Raw genomic sequence first — 24,021 nt, forward strand, 5'->3', positions numbered from 1 at the left:
AGCACATAGTGGTTATGCCTGGGAATATGGAGATGATCATGTGTCAGTGTGCAGGGCATTGTTAGTGGCGCTGAGCCTTTTGGATGATTACCTACCTCCCCATACCCTCCAACTGTACCGAATTTGCAGGTCTGTACCGGCAAATTGCAATTGTACCGAATGTACCGCTTTTTCAGCGGTCAGACGCACATCGCCGCATACCTTCCTCCTGGTCCCGGCAGTGTGCTGCCTGGACCAACAGACTAGGTCGGGCTGAGCTCTCCCCGCTCTCCTCCCCCTGCTGCTCACCCGTTCCCATGAGTGCAATGCACAGGCCGGTGCGTCATGATGTCACGCGCGGGCATTGCGCACCCTGCGCACTCATGGGAATCTGCCAGAGAGAGTGACTGTGAGTGTGAGGCCAGCCACGGGGTGCGACGCCATGGGGATCATCATTTCACACGGCCGGGCCGCCGGCGATGCAATCGGAGAAGCCTGCCTGCTGCCACTCAGCACTGTAAGGTAAAGCAGTGGCTCAAGTTGTAATAATATACTTCTAAAATCCAGTCCAGTGCAGTCCATCGTGGTGTGACGCACCTGAGTGTGACTCTGGAGTTGAGAAAGCCGCCCTGTGAGTGGAGAAACGCGTTTTCCACAGGAGTCCTTGCTAGAAGCTGGCCGCCCGGTACCTCCATATGCCACCAGCAGCCCACCAAGCTGTGTTACAAAGAAAGATACAGCCTATTGCTCTGCATTAAGTTTTTGGAATGATACTGTATGTGACAAAAAGGGTCCCCTCAGGGACTGGCTGGCAATTGGTGGGGGGTCCACTTAAAAAAAAAAAAAGGCACAGTACACATTCGGAAAAGGTGTGTGGCCACGCCCACTTTACCCTGTGCCACACCCCCTTCCCGATTGTGTACCGATTTCTGCCCTCCAAATGTTGGAGGGTATGCCTCCGAGTCCCAACATGACCCTCTCCAGGAGGGACGCAAATCTCTATCCCTGGACTTCCCTCTTAATTTATGATTGCTGTCACCTGTGGTGAAACACCTTTCTTATTAATTAACCTGTTCAAAACAGGTGATGGCAAGCATAAATTAAGAGGGAAGTCCAGGAACAGAGCATTTTGTCCCTCCTGGAGAGGGTCATGTTGGGACTTGGAGGAGTTATGTGATTAGGATAGTCAGTGACAGTGTGTGTACATAGAATACGATATGTGACGAATAATGCTAATGTATTTGTCCGAGTGTTTCCCAGCCCACGGCCGCTTCCTCTCCTTCCCCCACAGCAGCAGCAGCATGCTATACTCGTGCAGCTGTGTAGGCTGGACGTGCTCTGCATGTGCAATAGCCAGAACAAGAACACGATCCGATCTCAGCACATGATGCGAGCCAATGCGAGGGAGGGAACACATACACCCGGCCGGCACTGCATCCTGTGCGCTGCTATACATGCAGAACACATTATGAATGGCTATTGCCAGGGTCACTCACTTATCGGAGACTGATCCTCCTGGCTGCTGGCTAGGATTTTTTTTAACTACAATTCCCATAACCCTGTGCACTGCAGCCCACAACTAGTCGCCTGGGCGGCGGTTATAATGTGACTGATAAATGCAGGGGAAGGGGACATGAGCGGATTAGTACAAAGTCAAACCGCACATTTTAGTTTTCAGTTTTGTTATCGTTTGTCCTCCTGTAGATAAATATAATCACACACCACCAGGAAGCAAAGGTTTTTATAGCGCCGGCGCCGCTTCCAAGCAGCTGCATGCAGCGGGGGTGCAGGTTGGGAGTTGCAGTCCCGTGCGCCGAACACAGCGCAGGAACGGAGGCATGCGGAACTACAACTCCCACAATCCTCCCGCACGGGGTCCATCTATCCGCATGCGACTCCTCTCATGCTGCAGAGAAGGGCCTGTTTGGCACTGCAGCGATCGGGAGGACACATGAAGTTCATTCGGTAGTGCAAGGTGCTGCATGCCCCGTGGGTGACCGGTTATAAGGGCAGCAATGATGCTCTGCCAGTACCTGCGGAGAGCTGCCTCCAGCAGTGTCCTGTACTACCCCCTGCAGTGCCCCGGGTGGCACAGGTTACTGCCTGGCAGGTTGCTCTGTATAGGACCTTTGACACGCGGGGCCCCTTCTGCCAGCCCTCGCACCCGGGTACAGCCCTTCTCTACAGGCAGAGGCTTGCTGCAGGTCCGGGAGCAGCGGGACAAGCCTGTATCTGTGCGGGGCAAGGATGCGGCAGGGGACCACCAGCTAACTACAGCACAGAAAGGTACCTTACCACCGGCATATGGACTCTCAGGCCGGCTCATGCACTTTCCTGTTTTCACATGCCTCCTTTCTTATGTTGAATAGACCATATTAAATAAATGCATCTGTTTGAACCTACCTTTGTTTAATACAAATATACTAAAATGATGCAGTAAAAAGAATAGATCTGTTTGGGGTTCAAAATGTAGGACTGTAAACTTTATGGCTGCACTATGATATTCATACATCACTGTACACCGAGTTCATAATTGGCTGAACGACCTTCTGAATATATCTCCTCCTCCTTGCAGACAATTACTATTTTTCCACTGGGGGAGAGGTTTAATACGTTAGAAAGAGATTAGGTGGATATGTTGTCTTTAGCAACCTATCAGCTTCTAGCTACAATATTATTTTAGTCACAATGGGGCAGATGTATTAAGCCCGGCGAAGAGATAAGGTGGAAGGAGATGACAGCTGGGAGTTGATTGGCTTGTGCAGTTTATCTCTTCACCGGGCTTAATACATCTGCCCCAGTGTACCAAATGACAGAAGCTAGTTGGTAATGGGCAACTTTATCTCTTCGATACATCTCCCCCTATGCATGATGATGATGATGATGATGTGTGTACATATAGCATGTCTTGTGTATTAGGTTTGGGCAATCGGCAGTCCCACGTCAGTCTTGGGTGGCATCTGGATGACCATGGCTGCATTTAATTCAGAAGATGATGGGGAAAATAACAAAGATCTTTCTTACAGCATATATTCTTTTGATGCATGTGCTGAGAGGTCAAATTAGCATTGCACATGTGCAGTTAAAAAAAAAAATCATGCACAGGTAAGTATATAGCTGCTTATTAATTATATTAAAACATGTCTCCAGAATTGATCCAAAACTCAATAAATATTACATAAAGCAATAAAATCTTTGTAAAATACTGAAGTTTGGTGCCCATCACTAGCATGAATTCACACTGCCTTGCCCAAAACAGCATGTACTCTGCACATGAATGGGCAGCAGTCAGGAGTCCTAACATGGGTCAACAACATTACAGCTGTGTTTGGAGAATTTCAAATACATCTAGGATTGGAAGTGTAGAATTAGGCACCAAATTATTATTTGTAGGTGACCATGGCACAGATAGTGGATAGTAAATGTAATGCTTTTGTGAGCTTCTTTATTGCTAATTTTATCTTTTCATAATATTTGACTTGTTTTTGTATATTGAAGATGTAGTTTAATTGTTGCTTAATAGCAAATGTGTGTGTGTGTGTGTGTGTGTGTGTGTGTTGCACATAAAATAAATGCTATTCTCTCAAGCTCTGTATAGGGGAGGAAATATGACATTTTTATATCCATTTTTTTTTTTCCATTACTAAATCAAGCTTCGTTTACAACCAATCCAAATCCACATGTTATTTGCTTAGGCCTCGGGAAAATTCCCCACATCACCAGATCTTCAATCTGGTACCCATATTCTCCTTATACAGAACTGTTACGTACTAGATACTGTACTCACAACCTCACAATAATATTTTAAATGTGTAGTTATTGTATAGAATGTTAAAAATACTATAGATCTTTGCATTGCTAAGAGTCCTAATTCCCTACCTATCATGGTGTGGTTCGGCTCTAGAATATATAAATGGGGCTTGACAGTGCATCATAAACTGAATGCCTACAAATATGTGTCCTTGCCACTATTTCAACCATTTTGCATAAAATATACGGTAGCATAGTGTCCGAGCTCCTACCAGACTTGGACACACATAAGAGATGTCAGTTTTTGTACTGCCTGATTATTTTTCTAAGCGAATAATTCAGTATGCATGAAAAAAGCCACATCTGCTTTAACCTCTAAGGTGGAGTACACGCGGTTAGGTGATATAGTAAACAATATCTTATTCTAAAGCCGATCATTCAATATCCTAGCCTGTACCCTTAATTGTGTGTTTGTTCGTCATCAACATGGTTGTCCTATCTGATATGCTGCATATAGACTAATCCCACTGACCATGTCATGCAGTGGAAGGACATATCACACGCTAGTTTACCAGAATGTACAGTGTGTATGGCTGTCCGATATATCCTTCCATCAGGCATCGGTTCCTCTGGAATACACATTGTTCCAATGAGTCTAGCTGGGTTACACTTTCTGCATTTATATGGTGTCTATTCAGTTCTACAGCTGCACAATGATACTATGTTGCTGTATACCTCAGTTACAGTAGCCCCAGACTCCCAGATATTTGTTTGCAGCCCCATAGAGTTGCATACAAAATGTTCAGGTGTGTGACGAGATTAACCCAGACTAGAGGTTAGAGGTGGTGCCTTTGCAAGGCCATTGCTAAGGCAACTTGCCCCCTCACAGCAAATTAAATAGACCCTTGAGCCCCATACACACTAGATGAGAAAGTAAAAGATATCACTTAGAAGGGCTCTTCTGAGCAATATCATTTACTGTCTAGTGTGTACACTCAATATTGTTAATGATGCGCACTCCTTCAATAGTGGCGGTGGGGAAAGTATAGTATGTATGGGGCTTGTATGGTCTCATACAGTGTTAGATACAAGCCTGGTTTGTAGACAGTTGTTAGAATTGCTAAAACGGCACATGCTCTGTGATTGAGCTCAACATGCCGGTATAATAGTGTCAGCCAGTATTTCAATTGTCGGTAAAACATGCTGAACGCTTCTCTAATATATGAAAAAGGTTCACTATTGATTACATTTTTCAATGAAGAATATTCCCTAGTGTATGTACTAATATTGTTAATGTGTCTGAGGGTACAATAATGCAATATCCCCAACCTACAAAATCTCTGAAACACGTGACCATAGAGGTTATGAATACCTTCATAGGGATATACATAATGCTCCCACTAGGGGCAGGGTACAAGGGCAGCGGGAAGATGGTGCTGCCAGCATCACCTATGAGGGGTCGGCATTGTCATTATAGGGGCAGTGGCACCGGCGTCATTATGAAGGCAGTTCGACCCCCCTCCACCGTCAATGACAGGGGCGTGCCAGGCACCTGTGTGGTTGCTGGGTTTACCCCAAGCTCTCTGGTTAATGTGAATAGAGACCGTATCTAATCACATGGTGTTGGTGACGGCTCAGACAGGCTGTTTTAGCATGGCATTGCTAAAGGGGCAGGGCAAAATTTGCCCTTAAATATTTGGCAGGGTGTGCTGTAACATCCTACCTTGAACACTATGATCTGTCCATGATTTGTCCTACATGGTAAGTGCTGAATTAATTAATATTCATAAATACCACAAATAGCATTGTAATCTTGTACTGTTAAGAGCAGAAATGAATGATTACTACACTCACACAAATCGATACTTGTGTAGTTTCATGGCGCCAGCCAATGCTGCGGGCTCGCTACGCTCTCCATGCTACTTTCGCCACGCAATCTAAAATCAACTCCATGCCAACATGGATAGTGGGGGTATGAACTATCCATGTTGGCATGGAGTTAAGTTAGTTTATTTTAGATAGTTGTGGCGAGCGTAGAACCCAGAAGTAGCACGGCGCCATGCTGGCGCTGTGAAACTACACAAGTACCCACAAATCTAACTATAATTATCTATATTCTTTAGCCCTTTATGTGGAGGCTGTGTGAGCTGCCCTACTATCAGGATTATATTATATTTGTGTCCTACTACATTCTAAATCCTCAATAGATGATAGATGAGTGAAGTACTGGTTTCCAGTAAGGATTCCTTATAGTGGAGCAGATTTTTTTTTTTTTTTGTCAGATCTGTTTTGTCAGAAAGGGCCACATATTGTTGAATCTCAGCTATTTCTCGACACCAAACATCAGACTTTCCGACACTTAGAACATTGAATTCCGACTGTCGAGTTGCAGTCGAGAGAAGTGAAAAAGGACTGGGATTCCGACTGTCGGGACGGTCCAACAGTCGGAATACCACCCATTGTCTTTGGCATCATTCCCGAACGCTAGTTAATCCTTTCCACTTTATTCTTATTTAGTGCCTGTATTATTAAGGATCTTACTAGAATTTGCTTGTAAAGTGTTGTCATTTTTGCATTTAATTAGATGACTTCTCATAATTTATTTAGTATGTCTTTAGATAGCTGAGCAACGTGTGCATAGTTTGGTATCCTCTATAAGTCTCATGTGCGCCTTCCTGCTCTTGTTTATTGCAGTGAAACAAGCTGGCACAGATCTTAGCTATTTAATTGTGGCTCTTATTGGAATTGGAGTTACAGGTAAAAAAAAGCTTTTTTTTTATTGTCTTACTAATAAGAATTATTTGCATATTCACATAAAAATTACATTTTCTGTTGCGCAGGGGGACTTTTTTATGTTGTATTCAAAGAACTGTTCTCTTCTTCGAGCCCCAGTAAAATTTATGGAAATGCATTTGAAAAGTGTCGAAATAATCCCGAGGTAAGTAAATATATAACCTAAGCAAAAGTACACTGCACAAATCATGTAGGTAAAAGTTACAGCAAGCAGTATATTCCCAATTATATACACGTTAAACATCTGTTGCAAGCTACATAATAAATGATTAATATGTATTTCTGGCTGTCTGTTACAGTACTGTAGTGTACAAGGACCTGACTTAGGGCCTTATTCTGGTTCACTCTGAGGCAAATTCCTTCTCAAATGGACAAAACCATGTGCACTGCATGTGGGGCAAATGTAATTTGTGCAGAGAGAATTAGATTTGGGTGGGTGGGGTTTTACTTCAAAGTGAGATCTATATTGCAGTGTAAAAATAAAGCAGTCAGTATTTTCCCTGCACAGAAACAAAATAACTCACCCAAATCGAATTCTCTCTGCACATGTTACATCTGCCCCACCTGCCGTGCACATGGTTTTGTCCAATTGAGAAGGAATTTGCCTGAGAGTGAACCAGAATAAGGCCCTCAATGCTGTGCTTCAGGTGCTTGTGTATAACTCCCCATGTGATGCCCTGGGCCACTCTTCCAAGTCTGCCCGCTTCTTCAATAGAGTCACCTAGTTGCTGCGCCATCTCTGCAGCGCGCGGTCTCTAGTTCCGCTGCAGCGCCGAGTTTCTATGCCTGGTTATAGGCTCCTGTCAAGGTATACCCATCTCTAGTCTAGGGAAAAAAGTTATATATATGCGTATCAACTGGCAGTGTGCCCTTGCAGAAAGTGATACAAATGGCAGATGTAGAACTTCTAGATCAAAAAGACACAGCACGGCACTACAGGTACTTTCAAGGTGTAGGGATATACCTTTTTTTTCGCACCATAAGATGCACTTTTTCTTCAAAAAAAAGTGTGTGGGGGGGGGAGTGTGTGCGTCTTATGGAGCTAATAGTGCAAAAGAAGCGTGCAAAAAACTCCTGGGTGCTGGTGCTGCACCAGCATCTCAGGAGCTGAAGCAGAGCCCGCTACCCCCTGGTAATTGTCAGCAGCTCACAGAGGTCCAGGCAGAGGGGATCATGCAGTGTGCTATGGGATATCATCGGCGGGGTCCCTGCGGCAGATGGGAACTATTTCAGGCCACAAGTAAGACTCTGCAGCATAACCCAGCGCTAGGGGACAGATGACTCTCTGCGCCGGGACACAGGAGAGTAGGTCCCTTGCTGCAGGAGCTGGCGCTGTGTCCCAGATGACCCCCTGGTTTCAGGCCACAGACTCTCTGTAGCATGACCCGGCGCTAGTGGACAGACATCTCTCCGGGCCGGGATACATGGCCTTATCATCTTTCTCCCATCTCATCTCTCCCCCCCCCCCCCCCCCCCCCCTCTTTTTCACTCTCTCACCTTTCTCTTTTCTTTCCTGTGCTCTCTCTCTCCCCCTGTCCCCATCTGACTCTCATTGAGAATACCAGAACATTCATATCCCCTCTAGGGTGGCTAATCCCTTGATCAGGATCAGTGGGATCCCGGGATTTGGCCCCTAAAACGCCGGGATCTCAATCCCGGGATTGGAGTTTCCAATCACGGGATTTCGGGATTAGACTGCGCATGCGCAGTCTAATCCTGGGCAGCGTCTGAGCAAGTGCTCAGACGCTGCCCGCCTACTCCCGTCCCGGCATTATGGCTCTGCGCAGCGCTCAGAGCTCATGCTGCGCAGGCCAAGCATCTGCACAGCCCCGTCCTGGTTTCGCAACACGATGATGTCATCGCCTGCCCGGCCGCCCTCCTGGCCTGGCTCCTGCTGCCGGTTCGCGGCGTGAAGTGGCCGCCTCCCACCCGACCGCACATGTAAGTAAATATGCGGGGCGGCTGGGGCGGGTTTTTTAATTATGGAAGCCAATCCTGGGAATCCCGGGATTGGGCATTTTTCAATCCCGAATTCCCGGATTGAAAAAATGCTCTGATTGGCTTCCCTATCCTGTCCTCTGTAATGAAGATTTATGGTGGTGTGTCAGGAGGACGACCTGCTCTTTCGTGCGCAGATGGGGGAGCGGGCATTACACTATTTGGTTCAGAATATTTTTTTTCCTGTTTTCCTCCTCTAAAACTAGGTGCGCCTTATGGTCAGGTGCGTTTTATAGAGCGAAAAATACGGTACTTGACATCAGGAAGAATACAGAATACAATAGCTGGTTTACTTGCATCTGTTTCCCGATGATGGGGCATGTCAGGCCCCGAAACTTTCAAGTCAATCTTTTTACCTTTAAAGTACTTGCAGTGGCGTGCTGTGACTTTCGGCTTCAGAATTTCTACATCTGTCGTGAATATGTCTTCTTTCCCTAGACTTCATTGCTTTTCCAATCTTCTTATCTCCTTAACAATGCGAGGGGACAGTCCATTCTACAGTGCTGTGATTGATAATTAGAAGATCTAAATCCTGAAATGGCTACTGTGAGGAAAATTGATTTATTTTCTTAATTTTTTTTTTTTTTTTTTTGCTTCTGAATTTGAATCCATGAGGTTCTTGTCCGGGTCTTCTAACATAGTGGTAATTACTGTCCAGAAATGGAACTTTTTTTTTTTTTTTTTTTTTTTAACACTAATTGCTACTTTGACATAATAATGGCAACTGTTCTCCATCTGCCTTCTTAACTTCTGACAGCTTTTTTATTTGAGCATTCATCGACACCAAAGGACAAAAACAGTTGGATTTGTATTTTTGTTGTGTGCAGGAGTGTGCACTTTGCAGTTGTTTCGGATATTTATGTATATTTGTAATGAGAAAATGTACTTAATAACAGTGCTCATTTGTTTAATATTCTATCTTATTTAATTATTATTATTATTTATTAATAAGGTTATTGGAGCCTTTGGTGAGCCCATCAATGCTTATGGAGAGACCACAAGACGGGGAAGAAGACAGCATGTTAGGTAAGGGTCTGAGTGTGACATTATGTGCCCCATTAGGTGATATTTCCATTTATTTAAATTGTAAGAAGAATATATATATATATATATATATATATATATATATATATATATATATATATATATATATATATATATATATATATATATATATTTGAGATGGCATATTGGGCGGTATTCAATGCGGCCGGCCAGGGGGTTTCTGCACGGAGGGTAGCTTACTTTTGGTTAGGATCGCCGAAAACAAGCCATCCTCATCATCTAATCCCCTTGCCGACCACTAACCCTATAGCATGTTCCAGGGGAATCCTCACCGGCGAGGATTCCCCCGAACGATGCAAGCCCGCTTCATATAGTGATGACCCTCCCCATTTTGATGGGGGGTCATTTGAATACTGACCCGCGAGCTGTAATGGCGAGCTATCGGCACTGCTACAACTAGTAGGTTTCTAAGAAAGTTGCTCCAGAGGTATTTTACAATAAAACACCTTTTTCATAGGAATTGAAATACAAATTTTAAAAATGCTGTATTACCTTTCACTAAACACTAGTTACCAGTCCGTCAAAATGACAGAACAACACTACAGTAATGTCAGCATGGTGACTGTGCATGCCCAAATGAGCAACACCTGAATTGTCAGTTGTCAAAACACTTGAATCTCCCCGTAGAGGTGTGAAAAAGCATAAGCCTTTTATTATATAGTATTAGGAGAAGTGATAACCTTTATGAACTATGGAGTCCTAAAGTCAATCAAATGTATCACACGTGTTTTAAACTCACTCTTATTTACATGTGAATTAAATATACTTGTATCTCAGCGAAGTCTAAGAGTTTCCATCTAGAGAATAACAAAACTAACATTTTATCTATACACTGAGCATTTATGCAGATTTCTTTGATTTTTATCGAACATTGTTTTCTACATTAATGTGTGCAGTGTTTACACAATAGGGGTCATTTTCAAAAGTTGAAATACTGTGAGCCTACAGTACAACTAAAGGGGTTGATGTATCATGCAGTGAACGGATATAGAAGTGGATTGGTTGAGATGTTTCTATCAGCAACCAGTCAGTTTCTATCTGTCTTTCTATTGAAAGTATTTGTGAAAGCTTATTGGTTGCTTCTCCACTAGTCTACTTTTATACTCTTTTCACAGCTTGATACATCACCACCTTCATTTTATGGCATTTAAGCCGCATACACATTAGGCGATCCCCGCCGATACCGATATTGGCCGTGGCAGAGAAGAGGGAGGGGGGTTGTTTACAATGCGATGGATCGCTCATTCTTAACGATATTGACTGTACACACTAGAAGATATAGTAAAAGATATTGCTCAGGAGAAGGCCCTTTCTGAGAGATATCTTTCACTATAAACGCTAGTGTGTCCTGGGCCTGGCCTCAGAGAGGGAAGGGCCCGGGCACTCAATTGCGGTCAGTGTGCTGAAAGAAGCCCTACTCCCGGTACGCTGACTTTTTCACCTCCAGATGCCTGCAACCAATACGAGCTCGTCTACCGGTAGCTGCTCTGATTGGCTAACGTTGCATGAGCTCTGATTGGCTCACCAGCCAGTGCTGCATTTTAATTGGATGCTGGCATCCGGATGTGAAGAAGCCTGCGCTCCGGGAGCAGGGTTTCGTTCAGGGTGCTGAGCACAGGCAGCACAGTGGACGGGGACTGGCTCCCGGAACTGGGCGCTAAGTGCCTAGTGGCAGCCCTGACAATACCGGGCACTGACAGAGGCACCTAAGCACGACCTTAAAGGCAGTGATGTACCACTATGTGAGCAGTAACCAGTCCAGCAGGGATGACAGCGGAATAGTGGTACCTCACGGCCTTTAAGTTGGCGCTTAGGTGCCCCTGTCATTGCCCAGTATTGTCGGGGCTGCCACTAGACACTTACCACCTGGCTCTGGGTCCCAGACCCATTCCGCTGAGCTGCCTGTGCTCAGCACGCTGAACGAAGCCCTGCTCCCAGAGCACAGGCTTTTTCACCTCCGGACACCAGCAGCCACTCTGATTGGCTAACGATACGCAAGCTCTGATTGGCTCACCAGCCGGTGTCACATAATAATTGCCCGTTTGGCGTCCGGAGACTAAAGAAACCTGCGCTCCAGGAGCAGGGCTTTGTTCAACACGCTGAGCACAGGCAGCACAGCGGAAGGGGATTGAGACCAGTAGCCAGGCACAAGTGCTTAGTTTTAATAGTTTTAATAATTTAGTCATATCACCAAATATTGAACACTTTCAATAGAAGTTATACAATTCCACCAGCCAGTGACAATAATACAATTAAAATACCACATACATTACACTTCATGCAGTTATTTAGATTCAGAAGCCGGTGAGAACAATACGGAGTCGGAAAAACACTTAATGGAGCAAAAAAACATTTATTATGGCCTGTTACAACATCCATAAGAAAGGTCTCTGGAATCCTCCAAGGCAAGCAAACTCTGGATAAGGATGCAAACATTGGGAAGTGCTGGGAGCAGCCATTGTGGGGAAGTTACAAGTGGTGAGAACTTGCTTTACTGTTACTATATATAGCCTGGCCATGCTTTTGGGAATGAGCAAAGCTTGTGTTGCAAACTAACCAACTAATATGCATGGACAAGAATTACCGGTTTACATCTTTCCTATATCTGCCATACTTACCTACTCTGCTATTGATTGAACTCTAGGGAATATTACGAGTGCTACTTAAATATTAACGGGAGTCATCGTGAGAACTGCTATATAGATACAGTTGGATCCTATATTATATTATACAAGATGTCCTTTTGCACATACTATTGGAGATAAAGCCTATTCTATGTTTGGTATTTTAATTGCATTATTGTTACCGGCCGGTGGAATTGTATAACTTTTATAGTAAGTGTTGAAATAATTGAATATTAAAACTTCCCTTCTATGTTTTCAGTATCTTTTTTTATTATTATTAGAAGTATTTGGCACTGTCACTTTTACAAACAAATTCTGCTTGGAAGGCACTTCTGGGTATAATTTGTCCATGAGATAATGTTTGGAATGGTTTATTTTCTTTCTTTAAAAAAAAAAAAAAATATATAGAATTAAGTAAATAATTTTTATGTTATATAGTAAAAGTAATTAAGGCTGAAAAAAGACACTAGTCCATCAAGTTCAACCTACTGTATATACTCGAGTATAAGTTGACCCGAATATAAGCCAAGGCACCTAATGTTACAACAAAAAACTGTGAAAACTTATTCACTCAAGTGGGACCCTCACTCGAGTATAAGCCGAGGGGGGGCTTTTTTAGCATAAAAAATGTTCTGAAAAAGTAGGCTTATACTTGAGTATATATGGTATCTAACTTGTAACTATTGACTTGAGTCATATCTATAGGATTCCCTTAGTGGGCAAAAATGCATCCAGTTTTGATTTAAATTCATTAACAGTAGTTGCTGTAACCACCCCCCACTGGCAATGAGTTCCAGAATTTTACTGCTCTAATGGTGAAGAATCCTCTTCTTAATTCAGTACGGAATTTCTTTTCCTCGAGCCTCAGTACATTCCCGCGTGTCCGATGTAATGGTCTGTTATTGAACAAATCACACTGTTAACAATCATACTTTATAATTGTTATCTTTTTTTTTTTTATTATTATTATTACGTGGTGAGAGACAAGAATTATCCTAAGTCTTATGTCTGAAAAGGTTATTAACTGATGGTCTATACCAGCTGTTCCCAAACTTTCTTCAATCACGGAACACTAGAGTATCTTCTTTTTTTTTTTTCACGGGACCCCTAGTATAACATTTTTTTTTTTTTTTTATTGATAAATATGGAACACATTGTATTTTCGGTACTCTTTACCTAGAAGGGCGGCCATTGCGGGCATCGCATGTACCAAAAAATCGCATGCGATGCGACCGACGCGATTACCACAATTTCCCATAGGGAACAATGTTAAATGTCCCAATTGACCCGATTTTCCATAGGGAACAATGTTAAAAGGCCCACAGAGGCCAAATAGCCACCCTGAAGTGTGAAATGGCCCCCCCAATTGTTAACGCCACCCCACGATCAACGTCAACCCGAAGCGTGGTGAGCGCAGCGGTACGCGTCCTACGACCTTTTCATTCCCCCACTATCCACGTCGGCGTGGAGTTGAGAATAGAAAGTGTGGCAAGCGCAGCGAGCCACCGAGCCCGAAGCGTGGCGAGCGGACACCTGTAAAGCCCGCGAGGGGACGCATATACCTGTGAAGGTGTCCGCGGGGCTCGCTGCGCTCGCCACACTTTCTATTCTCAACTCCACGCCGACGTGGATAGTGGGGGTATGAAAAGGTCGTAGGACGCGTACCGCTGCGCTCGCCACGCTTCGGGTTGACGTTGATCGTGGGGTGGCGTTAACATGCGATGCGACCGACGCAATTTTTTTTCCTTTCGATGCCCACGATCAAAATCGTGGGCACCCTTCTAGGTAAAGAGTACCGTATTTTCCCTACGGGTACTACTTAGGGTCAGTTATGTGGTGTACAGTTGTGGTGTACAGTTCTGCTTCAGATTGTCTACTTGTGTTTTGATTGGCAGCCACTAGAACTGGTTTGGTCTTTCATTTTGATCATAAACAATTTAATTTGGTCTTGGACCACCAACCTGAGGCACCTCTGCATGAGCCTCATGGCACTACTGGGTGCCTAGGCACACTGTATACTAGCGGTCTATACTGTTACTTTATGTATCATGCATAAGTGATACAGGATCACTGGTGCTAAAGTGCAGGAATGAGGTTAAAGTATGATTACTGTCCTGACCGCATTGCTTTCCAGAGGTATCTCACTACATGGAAAAGTGCATGGTACACGGAACCCATCTTCCTGTTTCTGGCATTTGTCTGTGACACCATGATGTCACAAGGCAAAGGAATGTGGGTGCCAGCCCAATCACATATGTACCTTTCTATCACACTAGCCGAGTGATTAAACGCTCATTTTTTATTGTACTGTAGGAGTTTGAATACATTAAGTAACTGCATATAAGACTTGATTGGTAGGATTTGTTTTAAGTAGTATTTTGCTTAGCATTTATATTTAGCATTGCAAGTTCTAAATCGTATTTTTTATTTTGCAACTATTTTAAATGTGTGTGCATGTGTGAATGGTATATATAATGAGAGCAAGGCAGTGAGGGGATGGCAAAGCTCAGTTAGTAGAAGGCGAGAAAGGATAGAGGTTCAGATGGCTTCTATCTGTATCTCAAGCAGTCTGACCTTTATCGCTGTCTACTAATTGTGAGTGCCGCCATTTCCTCCCTGCACAATATGCTCTCTGAAAAAAAAAAATATATATATATATTTATTTTTTATGACTTTCTATTTTATTTGTATTCAGTTCTACAGAGTACTTTAAGGGTGGTGCCAAGTGTATGCGGTTGAAGTTTTACATTTCAGGTACTGAACCAAGAATGCAAGGTACTGTGCACGTGGATGTAAAAGAGGTAGATATTCTTTTTGTACATTACTATGCCACGTTATTCTCTTGTCTTGTTTTCTATTTTTCTTAACAGTGCTGTTTTCTCTCTTTCATTTTGTAGAACCCACAAAGCAAGAAATATGAATTTCAGTACATACTTGTTGACATTGATACCTATCCACGCAGAACTATTGTTATAGAAGATAACCGAAGTTCAAGTTAGGAAAGAACAGCTCAAACATTTTTGCAGTGAACAAGCTGTTTGTTGATGTGAGGGAATGTTTCCCAAAGTGGAATCCATAAGGCTTGCTTTGGCAGGAAATTCTGTACCTAGGATGAGCTGTAAGGGAATCGTGACTCGCTTGTTTGTAAGGAAAAAAATCAAATGAATCATCTCATTGTTTAATTAAGAAGGCAAACCAAGACTCTGACCATTTAGCAGTGATACATTGATTTCATGTTGTATCAAAAACATACAAGGTGACACTCATGGCGAACACATCTATGATACACTGCAATTTCTGTGAACATCCGCAATCCAGTATATATGTTTGGTTCCGCCATAAAATATAGTGCACTAATGTAATGAATGTTCCTACAACTATGGAAACTATGCTACAAGTTCATTGTACAGTACTTCGCAAATGAATAAAAACATTTTGTCCATATGTTTACGGAAAATGTTGTTCATTTCTGTCACTCTTGGCTGAAACTATAGGGAAGCAATGAACATCACACTGTTGGGAAATAAAGAAGCATGTCAAAAAAGAGCTATTTTCCAGCTGGAACTGAAAAAATAAGAATTGGGGTGAGGCTTTAGGCCTGCCACCTGTACAGAAACAAGAAAATAGAATCGTTACACTTCAGAGAACACTTATCAATATAAACACAAGACACAAGGTAGTAAAAACTGAGTAACAAAGAAATAATTTTCTTTCTGTCACGTAACAACTGGAGCGCAATCATTTTTTGTTCCCTAGAGAGTATAGTCTTAAATTAAATATCCGAGCCACAAAACAATAACATATCTTCCGCTATCATGTAAGGTTTAGAAGTTCATAGATTATTCACGGGTGTTAGTTACTCACTGTGTTTAGGTGACAGCTTCACTTAACATTATATGGAATTTAACAACCAATTATGTATGGGGTCATTTTCTAGACGTGCATGCAGTTTTCCCTCCTCTCCTCAGCATCACCCACCCAGGACTGATGCCTGCTCCTCTTCAGGAGTCTTCCAGACTCTGGCAGATTAAGCAAGCCTTATGGCAATGAATACAATTATAAGGAACAGGCCCTATATATAAAGATGGGCTGATTTGCTGGCAGTTTTCCTGCCCTATGTTGTTTTCTGATTGGCTATTGTAAAGCAAAAAAGTTATAACACAACCAAGGGGGTAACCTAGAACTTGTGGGCCCCCATAGCAGAATCTTGATTGCCCCCCTTTCCTGCTGTAGGAGATAAAAAATGGTGCTGGGGAGAGAGGGGGACCATTAGGGAGAGAGAGTGGCATATGGCGTCGGGGAGAGAAAGGAGCATTAGAGTGTAAGTGTGAGAGAGGGGGAAGCGAGCTCTACCTGACTCTGAAGAGGTACCTGATGGGATGGACACTTTCAAGCATTAATCTCTGCCCCCTTAATACCTGTGATTCACGGAACACTGAGCAGGCTGGGTGCCAGACCCCCACCTCCCCTTACATCCTAGCGGCTGCAGCAGATGGGGATGTGACATGGGAACAGGGTAATGCTATGAGCAAAGATTGGGGGGAGAATTTCCGGGCATACAACTAATATCAAGATGTGCACCACTCACTGACACATCACCTGTCCAGGCACCTCCCCCTCCCATCGCTGCCCCTCACCTCTCTGCTCCCGCGTACGATCGCTGGAGCTTCACTGCCGCCTGTTCCCTGCAAATAATGTCAGCAGAGGCAAGGCTCGGGGATGTTCGGGGGGACTCGGAGTGCTCAGGAGTTAAGACACCCGAGCCGCCCCGAACATTCCCGAGCCTGCCTCCAGTGGACACTGCTGTGACTGGCGGCTGGAGCAGTGGTAGAGGAGAGGGGAGTGCCCATACAGGTGGATGGGAGGCTATGCTCTATGGTGGGTTTTGCTGGGGCAGGACAAACCTGCCCTGGTTTGTCCTGCCCCAGCAAAACCCACCACTCAAGGCGTTAAAGGTCCATATGCATCTCTTTTGTAGCCCATTGATTTTATATATTCAGATAAGCCAGTGGTTTATCTCTTGAAGCTTAGCAAAATCTAAATACCGCTGAATTCTGATTATTATAATTTACAAGAACCAAAATTTATATTTGGTATATTAACCCATAAAAAATATTTATTGTCATAAAATTAACAAAAATTTGCTGGCATACATAATAAATACATGTTCAGTTGTTTTAAAAACTGGTTATCATGATGATCAATGTTCTACTGATGAACTGACAAACTCATTTGCTCAGCCTATTACAGCCATTTTAATACCTTTGACAGGACACCTATAACCGGGGTTATTGTCGGGTCTAGGTACAGTGTGAAAGCACCCAGGCCCGGCGACGGGGGGGGGGGGGGTCAAAGGGGACAACTGACCCGGGCCCTAAAATCAGCCCCGCTTAGCTGCCGGGTTACTCGTCCCTCCCTGCACCCAGCCACCCGGAAATCAATTGCTGCAGGCGGCCAGCACTTGATTCCCCCTTCCAGCCCCCCAAACAATAATTTTCACGGCCGCCACTGGGACTCGGGAGAGGGGTGGTCTCTTACTGTGCTGCCTGGGGATGGACGCCGGTCGGCACATGCAGCTCCCGCCGGCACCGCACCGCAAAAATTCTTGTTTGGGGGGCTGGATGGGGGAAGGGGAATCAAGTGCTGGCTGCCCGCAGCAATTGACTGCATGTGCCGCTGTGAACAAAAATTTAACCTGTCTGGAAAATGTTATCCCCCAGAGCAACAGCATGTAATCCTCGCAGGCATTGAGCAGGTGATCCCCACTGGGCATGAACCCCCCATGGGAACAAATATGCACTCCCCCGTGGCAAGGAGCATGTAACCCCCTGGCAAGGAGCATGTGAACCCCTGGCAAGAAGCATGTGAACCCATGGCAAGGAGCATGATGTAACCCACTGGCACTGAACATGTAACCCACTGGCACTGAACATGTAACCCCCTGGCACCCAGCAAGAAACCTCTGGAAATGATCATGTAACCCCTGGCAATGTGCATGCAACCCCTGTCAAAGAGCATGTAGGTAAGTGGCACTTATGTGGTATAATATGTAATGGGCATTACAATAAATGGGACTTCTTGCCATCAATACGCCCACCATCCATCCCTGCTCCACACAACTACTAGTGATTGAGGGGGTGGGAGGACCCCCAGAAATATCAGCGTATGGGGCCCCAAGATTTCTGTTGCCGGCCCTGAAAGCACCAAACTGAATAACTCAGGTCGACCAACCAGGGAATTCAACATGGGTTAAAAGAAGGGTCAGATCCGTGTCGCCATCTGTATAATGGGTGATCCGTGTTCTGTGTTAATGGGTCGGACCCAGGATCAAAATCCCAGAGGTTTTTACAAAACAATAAATCACCTGGCACTCCCGTGTAGGCAACAAGAGACCTATGCATTTCACTTGCTTTTAATCAGCCAAATAACTTGTGGAATTCATGAATATCCTGGTGTAAAGAGATAGTAGGAACCTATTGGAGGAGTGATTTTAAAGGGCTCTACCCAGATCTAGGATGTCTTGTGCTGCACAGAGAGGAACATCCAGGTTCCATTCTTCTGTGCATTTGTCATCTATCTGCATTATCTGGTAAGAGATTATTCCTATTTTCAATTCGATTGTCTGCTCCATGAAGAGTATTCTTTTATATATTGCATATTCCATGCTGAGCATTTATGGACCGCTTAAAGAAACCTTAATATGCTTCTAAAGAGCGTTTTAAATTAAGACGGAGTGGGAGCATCACTTTGCAATATAAATATGTGTGAGGAATATCTAAAGATACCTTGATGCGTTCAGCACTTTATATGCACAAGTAAGCATGTATTTGCCACTAAATGTATTTGCATGTATTTGCCGCTACACACCTTTTGGGGGTCTAACCTGGATCATTATGGTTTCCTAAATAATCACCATGTAGGTTGTGGACCTCTTTTGTACTAGTCTCAATATTTATCAGCTCATTGATATTGGATCTCCCCATTGTTCCATCATACTGTATGTTTTTTGTTTTTTCCCATATGCACTCATCACATGAGAATTGGACAACCTTGAAAATTCATGCAACTAAAAAGTGAAACCAAACTAATTTGAACATTTTCACTGTGAGAGACCCTGTTGGTGCAAAATCTTATAACTATCTTTTTGTACTCTGTATTATAGGTATAATTGGATCACCTATGCAAATGACTCTTTGCTAAAGTGAAACCCTGCCAACAATGTCTGCTGATTAGTTCTGGTAATAATAGGGCAGATGATAAACACAAGGGTGATAAAGGTCCAGCCAATCAGCTACTGTCATGTTATGGCCATAACGGATTTGGTTCTAATTTTTTCTTCTACGATCTCCATGGCAGCCATGACAGTGGGATATTCCCCTCCTCCTACCAGATTAGACAGGACTTTTTTCAGGGACCGCCCACCTTGGGTATAATAGCTCACACCTCCCTTCCCTCTGTGTCTTTTTCTCCTGTCTCCGTCTAGATAGGACAGGCAGGGCTTTATTTTACTTTTAAACAGGGCTACCTCTGGTCAGTATGTCTGTTTGGGATGGCTTCCCGGGAAGAAGGAGAATTGCGGAGGAGTGGGGCCTTTCAGATACCTGCCTCCAGCTATCACACTAAGTAAAATCTGTGCTTAGCGCCAGTTATTTACTGAGCCCCGGCAGCAGACGTGACATACTAGCCCACGGACAGCGTGGGTATAATGGCGGCATTACCTGGTCAGAGCTGGAGGCCGACAGGGTAGAACTGTCTGTTTCCGTCAGGTCGCATGGACGGAGGTGCCCGGCTGAGAGCCGGCGCCGCAAGCTGCCGGGTGCTGAGACGCGTGGGGCGGAAGTGCGCGTAGACGTCACTTCCGCCGGCGTTGTACACAGAGTGTGCCGCGAAAAGGTGTCCCCGGAAACAGGGACCCAATATTTTTGTTCCGCACACCGGATTTTCAGTATGGAAAGCTAGTAAAGAGCTCTAGCGGCCTATGGATGGTTAATTCAGTAACCATATATAAACGGACATGGGTTACAGGCTGCAGGGTGTTGTTACAGCAGCAGAACCATGGAGGAAAGCCAGGAGCAAACACCTTCTTCCCATCAGCCAGACATTGCCCCTTTGAGGTAAGCCCTTTGGTTTTGGGCATTAGTATTTTATTTTGTTTATGATACTAGTTAGGTTTCTTATTTTGTTTCAGTGTGCCTAAATCACCTGTTCATAAGAAATGGACGGCTGAGAAGAAGTTTCTTACCTGCACCTGCATGAGTTGTGATAAAGCATTTGCCAGTTCTGATAAAAGGACTTTATGTGAAGATTGTGACAAAATTCCACAGCCTAAAGTGGACAAGTTAGACCAATCAGATGTGCTTAAAAAGTTAATGGATTGGATGCAGAAGTCTTTTGTATCTAAAGAGGAGTTTTTGCAATCTCAGAAACCCAAAAGGTCTCGGGAACAAGCTGGGATGCTAGCAGAAGGGAATGGTTCTTCGGAGGAGATAGAACCATTAGCAGCAGATTACATTGAGGAAGGAGAAATAGAGGAAGATGTGAGATCTTTCAATCTAGAGTTGGTGGAGAGTGTGTTGAAAAACATTTACAAGTCTATGAATTATCCAGAAGTTTCAGATGCTACAGTAGATCCACTTTTCGAAGACAGATCTAAGAAAGGAAGAACATTCCCTGTTCACAAGGTAGTCCGTGAGATGATCAATAAGGAGTGGGTCAACACGGATGGGAGGATGGGCGAGAGTGGATAAGATGTACCCTTTCAAGGACGAAGATTTCCTAAAGTGGTGTCTGGTACCCAAAGTTGATGCAGCGGTGGCAGAGCTGACGTCAAGAACGACCATAACGTTGGAAGATGGGGCGGCGTTTAAAGACGCCATGGAGAGAAAAATTGAGAATTCTCTTAGGAAATTACACCAAACTTTGGAGCTATCACTTAAATCTAGCGTGGCTATCGCATCAGTGGCAAGAGCAATGAGACTATGGTCGTCTGAATTGCATACAGACATAAGTTAAAAGATTTCCAAACAATACCTGTTGAGAAATTTACAGATCATACAAAAGTCTATTGAATACTTATGTGAGGCCTCTCTGGATGCGGTGTCGTTCTCAGCTAAAGCGATGGCGCAAGGGGTGACGGCTAGGAGGGCACTCTGGCTCAAGCCCTGGAGTGCGGATGCCAACTCCAAAAATCGTCTGACTGCACTACCCTTTGAAGGCGGGTTCTTGTTCGGCTCGAAATTGGATTCGATGATCCAGAGAATTTCGGGCAGTTAATCCGTGAGGCTACCCCAGGATAGGAGAAATAGGTTCCCCATTCCTACATCCAGCAGACAAACATACAGAGATGCGAAGAGCTATCGGCCTGGACGTCAGTATTCCCGTAGGGGGAACCCGAATATGACTCGCCAGTCCTTTCGACAGCAATATCGGAGAGGTTCCAAATTATGACGGTGGTTGGGTGGTGAGAGTGGGAGCCCGGCTACTTCAGTTTTCAGGAAACTTGGAAAACATCGATTTCGGACAGATGGATCATCAATATTGTAGAGAGGGGCTACCGAATTCTTGAGAAGACCTTGGAAGAACAAATTTGTCAAGTCAAGAATTTCAGTGAAGAAACTGGAAAAGGAGACTCTCACCATGAAGGTTCAACAGCTTCTGCAAATCGGAGCAAATCGGAGCAATAGAACATGTCCCGGAAGACCAAGTACATCTGGGGTATAATTCAAATCTCTTTTTAGTGGAGAAGAGTACAGGTGGTTTCAGGACCATCCTGGACCTGAGAGAATTAAATGTCTTTATCAAGAGAATAAGGTTCAAGATGGAAACTATAAGTTCTATCCTTATGGGTCTCGGACAAGGAGATTGGCTGGCGTCTATAGACCTAAGGGACGCCTATTATCACGTTCCGGTGTCACAAGAGGACAAGAAGTTTCTCCGATTCTCACTTCTGGACCAACATTATCAGTTCACCTGCCTTCCTTTCAGGCTGAAGACATCACCAAGAGTGTTCACAAAAGTCTTAGTGACACTTATTGCAGAACTAAGGAAGCAGGGGATTCAAGTCTGGCCATACCTAGACGATTTATTGCTGGCAGGAAGATCGGTGAAGGAGGTTCAGCCGGTTCAAGACCACTATAGAATTTCTGCAAAAACATGGTTGGGTGATCAACCAAGAAAGGAGTCAGCTGCTGCCAACCCAGACTATCAAGTTCTTATAGACACGGTGAGGTTCTCGGTGAGTTTGTCAGTAGACCGCTGTCTGAAAATACAAAATCTGACGCAGTTGTTGCTAACAGAGGGAAAATGCTCTCTGAAGATGGGGCTACAGCTTCTAGGTATGATGGCGTCGTGTATCCATATTATCCCCTGGGCCCAGTGGTACATGAGGAAATTACAATGGCAATTGCTCCCATACATGAAGAACCAAACCCACGAGGGGTTCCAGATAGTACTGAATGCCAAGACGAAGAATTCATTAAGATGGTGGAGGTCTGGCTTAAGGACAAGAAAATCCAGTCTGACGAATCCAGAATTTATGGTGATGACGACCGATGCAAGCCTCCAAGGTTGAGGCGCTCATCTCGGGGAAAGCTCGATACAAGGGTCTTGGACCGCAGAAGAAAGTGTGAGGTCATCGAACGTCAGAGAATTAATGGCTGTTTGGGAGGCGATCTGTTGCCTACAAGACAAAATCCAGAATGCCAACCTGAGAATTATGTCAGACAATATGACAGTGGTGGCACATATAAACCACCAAGGGGGTACAAGGAGTTTACCAGTACTGAGAGTGTTGGAGAAGATCATGTCTTGGGCAGTGAGCAATCTGCAATTAATCTCGGCTGTGTACATTCCGGGTCCAGAGAATACGGTAGCAGACTTCCTGAGCCGCAAGATAATTCTACCAGGAGAATGGGAGTTGGACACGGAAATTTTCAGTCGGATAATTGCCAAATTTGGCAAACCGGAGATAGACCTGATGGCATCGTTCTCCAACAAGAAGGTGAGCAAATTCTGCTCGAAATCCTTTCATCCACAAGCCGCGGCACTGGACACATTCTCAGTGAAATGGGAGTTCACTCTGGGGTATGTCTTCCCACCATTCCCCATGATCAACAGGGTTCTCAAGAAGATCAGAGAGGACCAAGTGGAAGTACTGATAGTCCTACCATTTTGGCCGAGAAGAGCCTGGTTTACGTCAGTGATGAAAATGGCGGTGCAACCACCTTGGGTGTTGCCGGTGACACCAGACCTGTTAAAACAGGGACCAATACGTCATCCAGAGCCAGAGAGCTTCTCGCTAAGGGTATGGCGATTGAGCGGGCGACTCTAAGGCATCATAATTTGTCTGAACAAGTGACCGAATTACTGTTGAAAGCAAGGAAAGAAGGTTCCTCCCTGATATATTACAAAACATGGAATAGATTCATTTCATGGGGGAAATTCGAGAGCGAGTTTGCCGATATCCCTACGGCCAAAGTCTTACAATTCCTGTATGATGGATTCGAATTGGGACTTGCAGTGGCTACTATTAAGTCACAAATTTCTGCTCTCAGTGTACTTTTAGACAGAAGGCTAGCTGAAGAGAAACTAGTAAAGAAGTTCTGCAGAGCGATCAAGGGGATACGGCCTCCAAGAAAATCGTTAGTGGCTCCTTGGGATCTGAATTTAGTGCTAAAGGCACTAATGCAACAACCGTTTGAACCCTTGGAAGATACATTGGTTAAATACCTAACATGGAAGGTATTATTTCTGGTAGCTGTAACATCGGCTAGGAGAGTGAGTGAGATTCAGGCTCTCTGGATTAAAGAACCGT

General features: G+C 44.3%; 1 protein-coding gene across 1 annotated transcript; it reads left to right on the forward strand.

Moving 5' to 3' along the window:
- Window positions 1-1,799: 1,799 nt before the first annotated feature.
- On the forward strand, window positions 1,800-15,544 carry TIMM21 (translocase of inner mitochondrial membrane 21). The gene is made up of 6 exons (XM_083187732.1): window positions 1,800-2,265; window positions 6,424-6,486; window positions 6,570-6,667; window positions 9,473-9,546; window positions 14,905-15,010; window positions 15,107-15,544. Exons 1-6 carry the CDS (start codon window positions 1,995-1,997, stop codon window positions 15,206-15,208), a joined length of 714 nt encoding a protein of 237 aa, XP_083043858.1. The 5' UTR covers window positions 1,800-1,994; the 3' UTR covers window positions 15,209-15,544.
- The last annotated feature ends 8,477 nt before the right edge of the window (window positions 15,545-24,021 follow it).

This window comes from Crinia signifera, chromosome 5, assembly GCF_055691185.1.
Source record: "Crinia signifera chromosome 5, ASM5569118v1, whole genome shotgun sequence".
NCBI classification, from domain to species: Eukaryota; Metazoa; Chordata; class Amphibia; order Anura; family Myobatrachidae; genus Crinia; species Crinia signifera.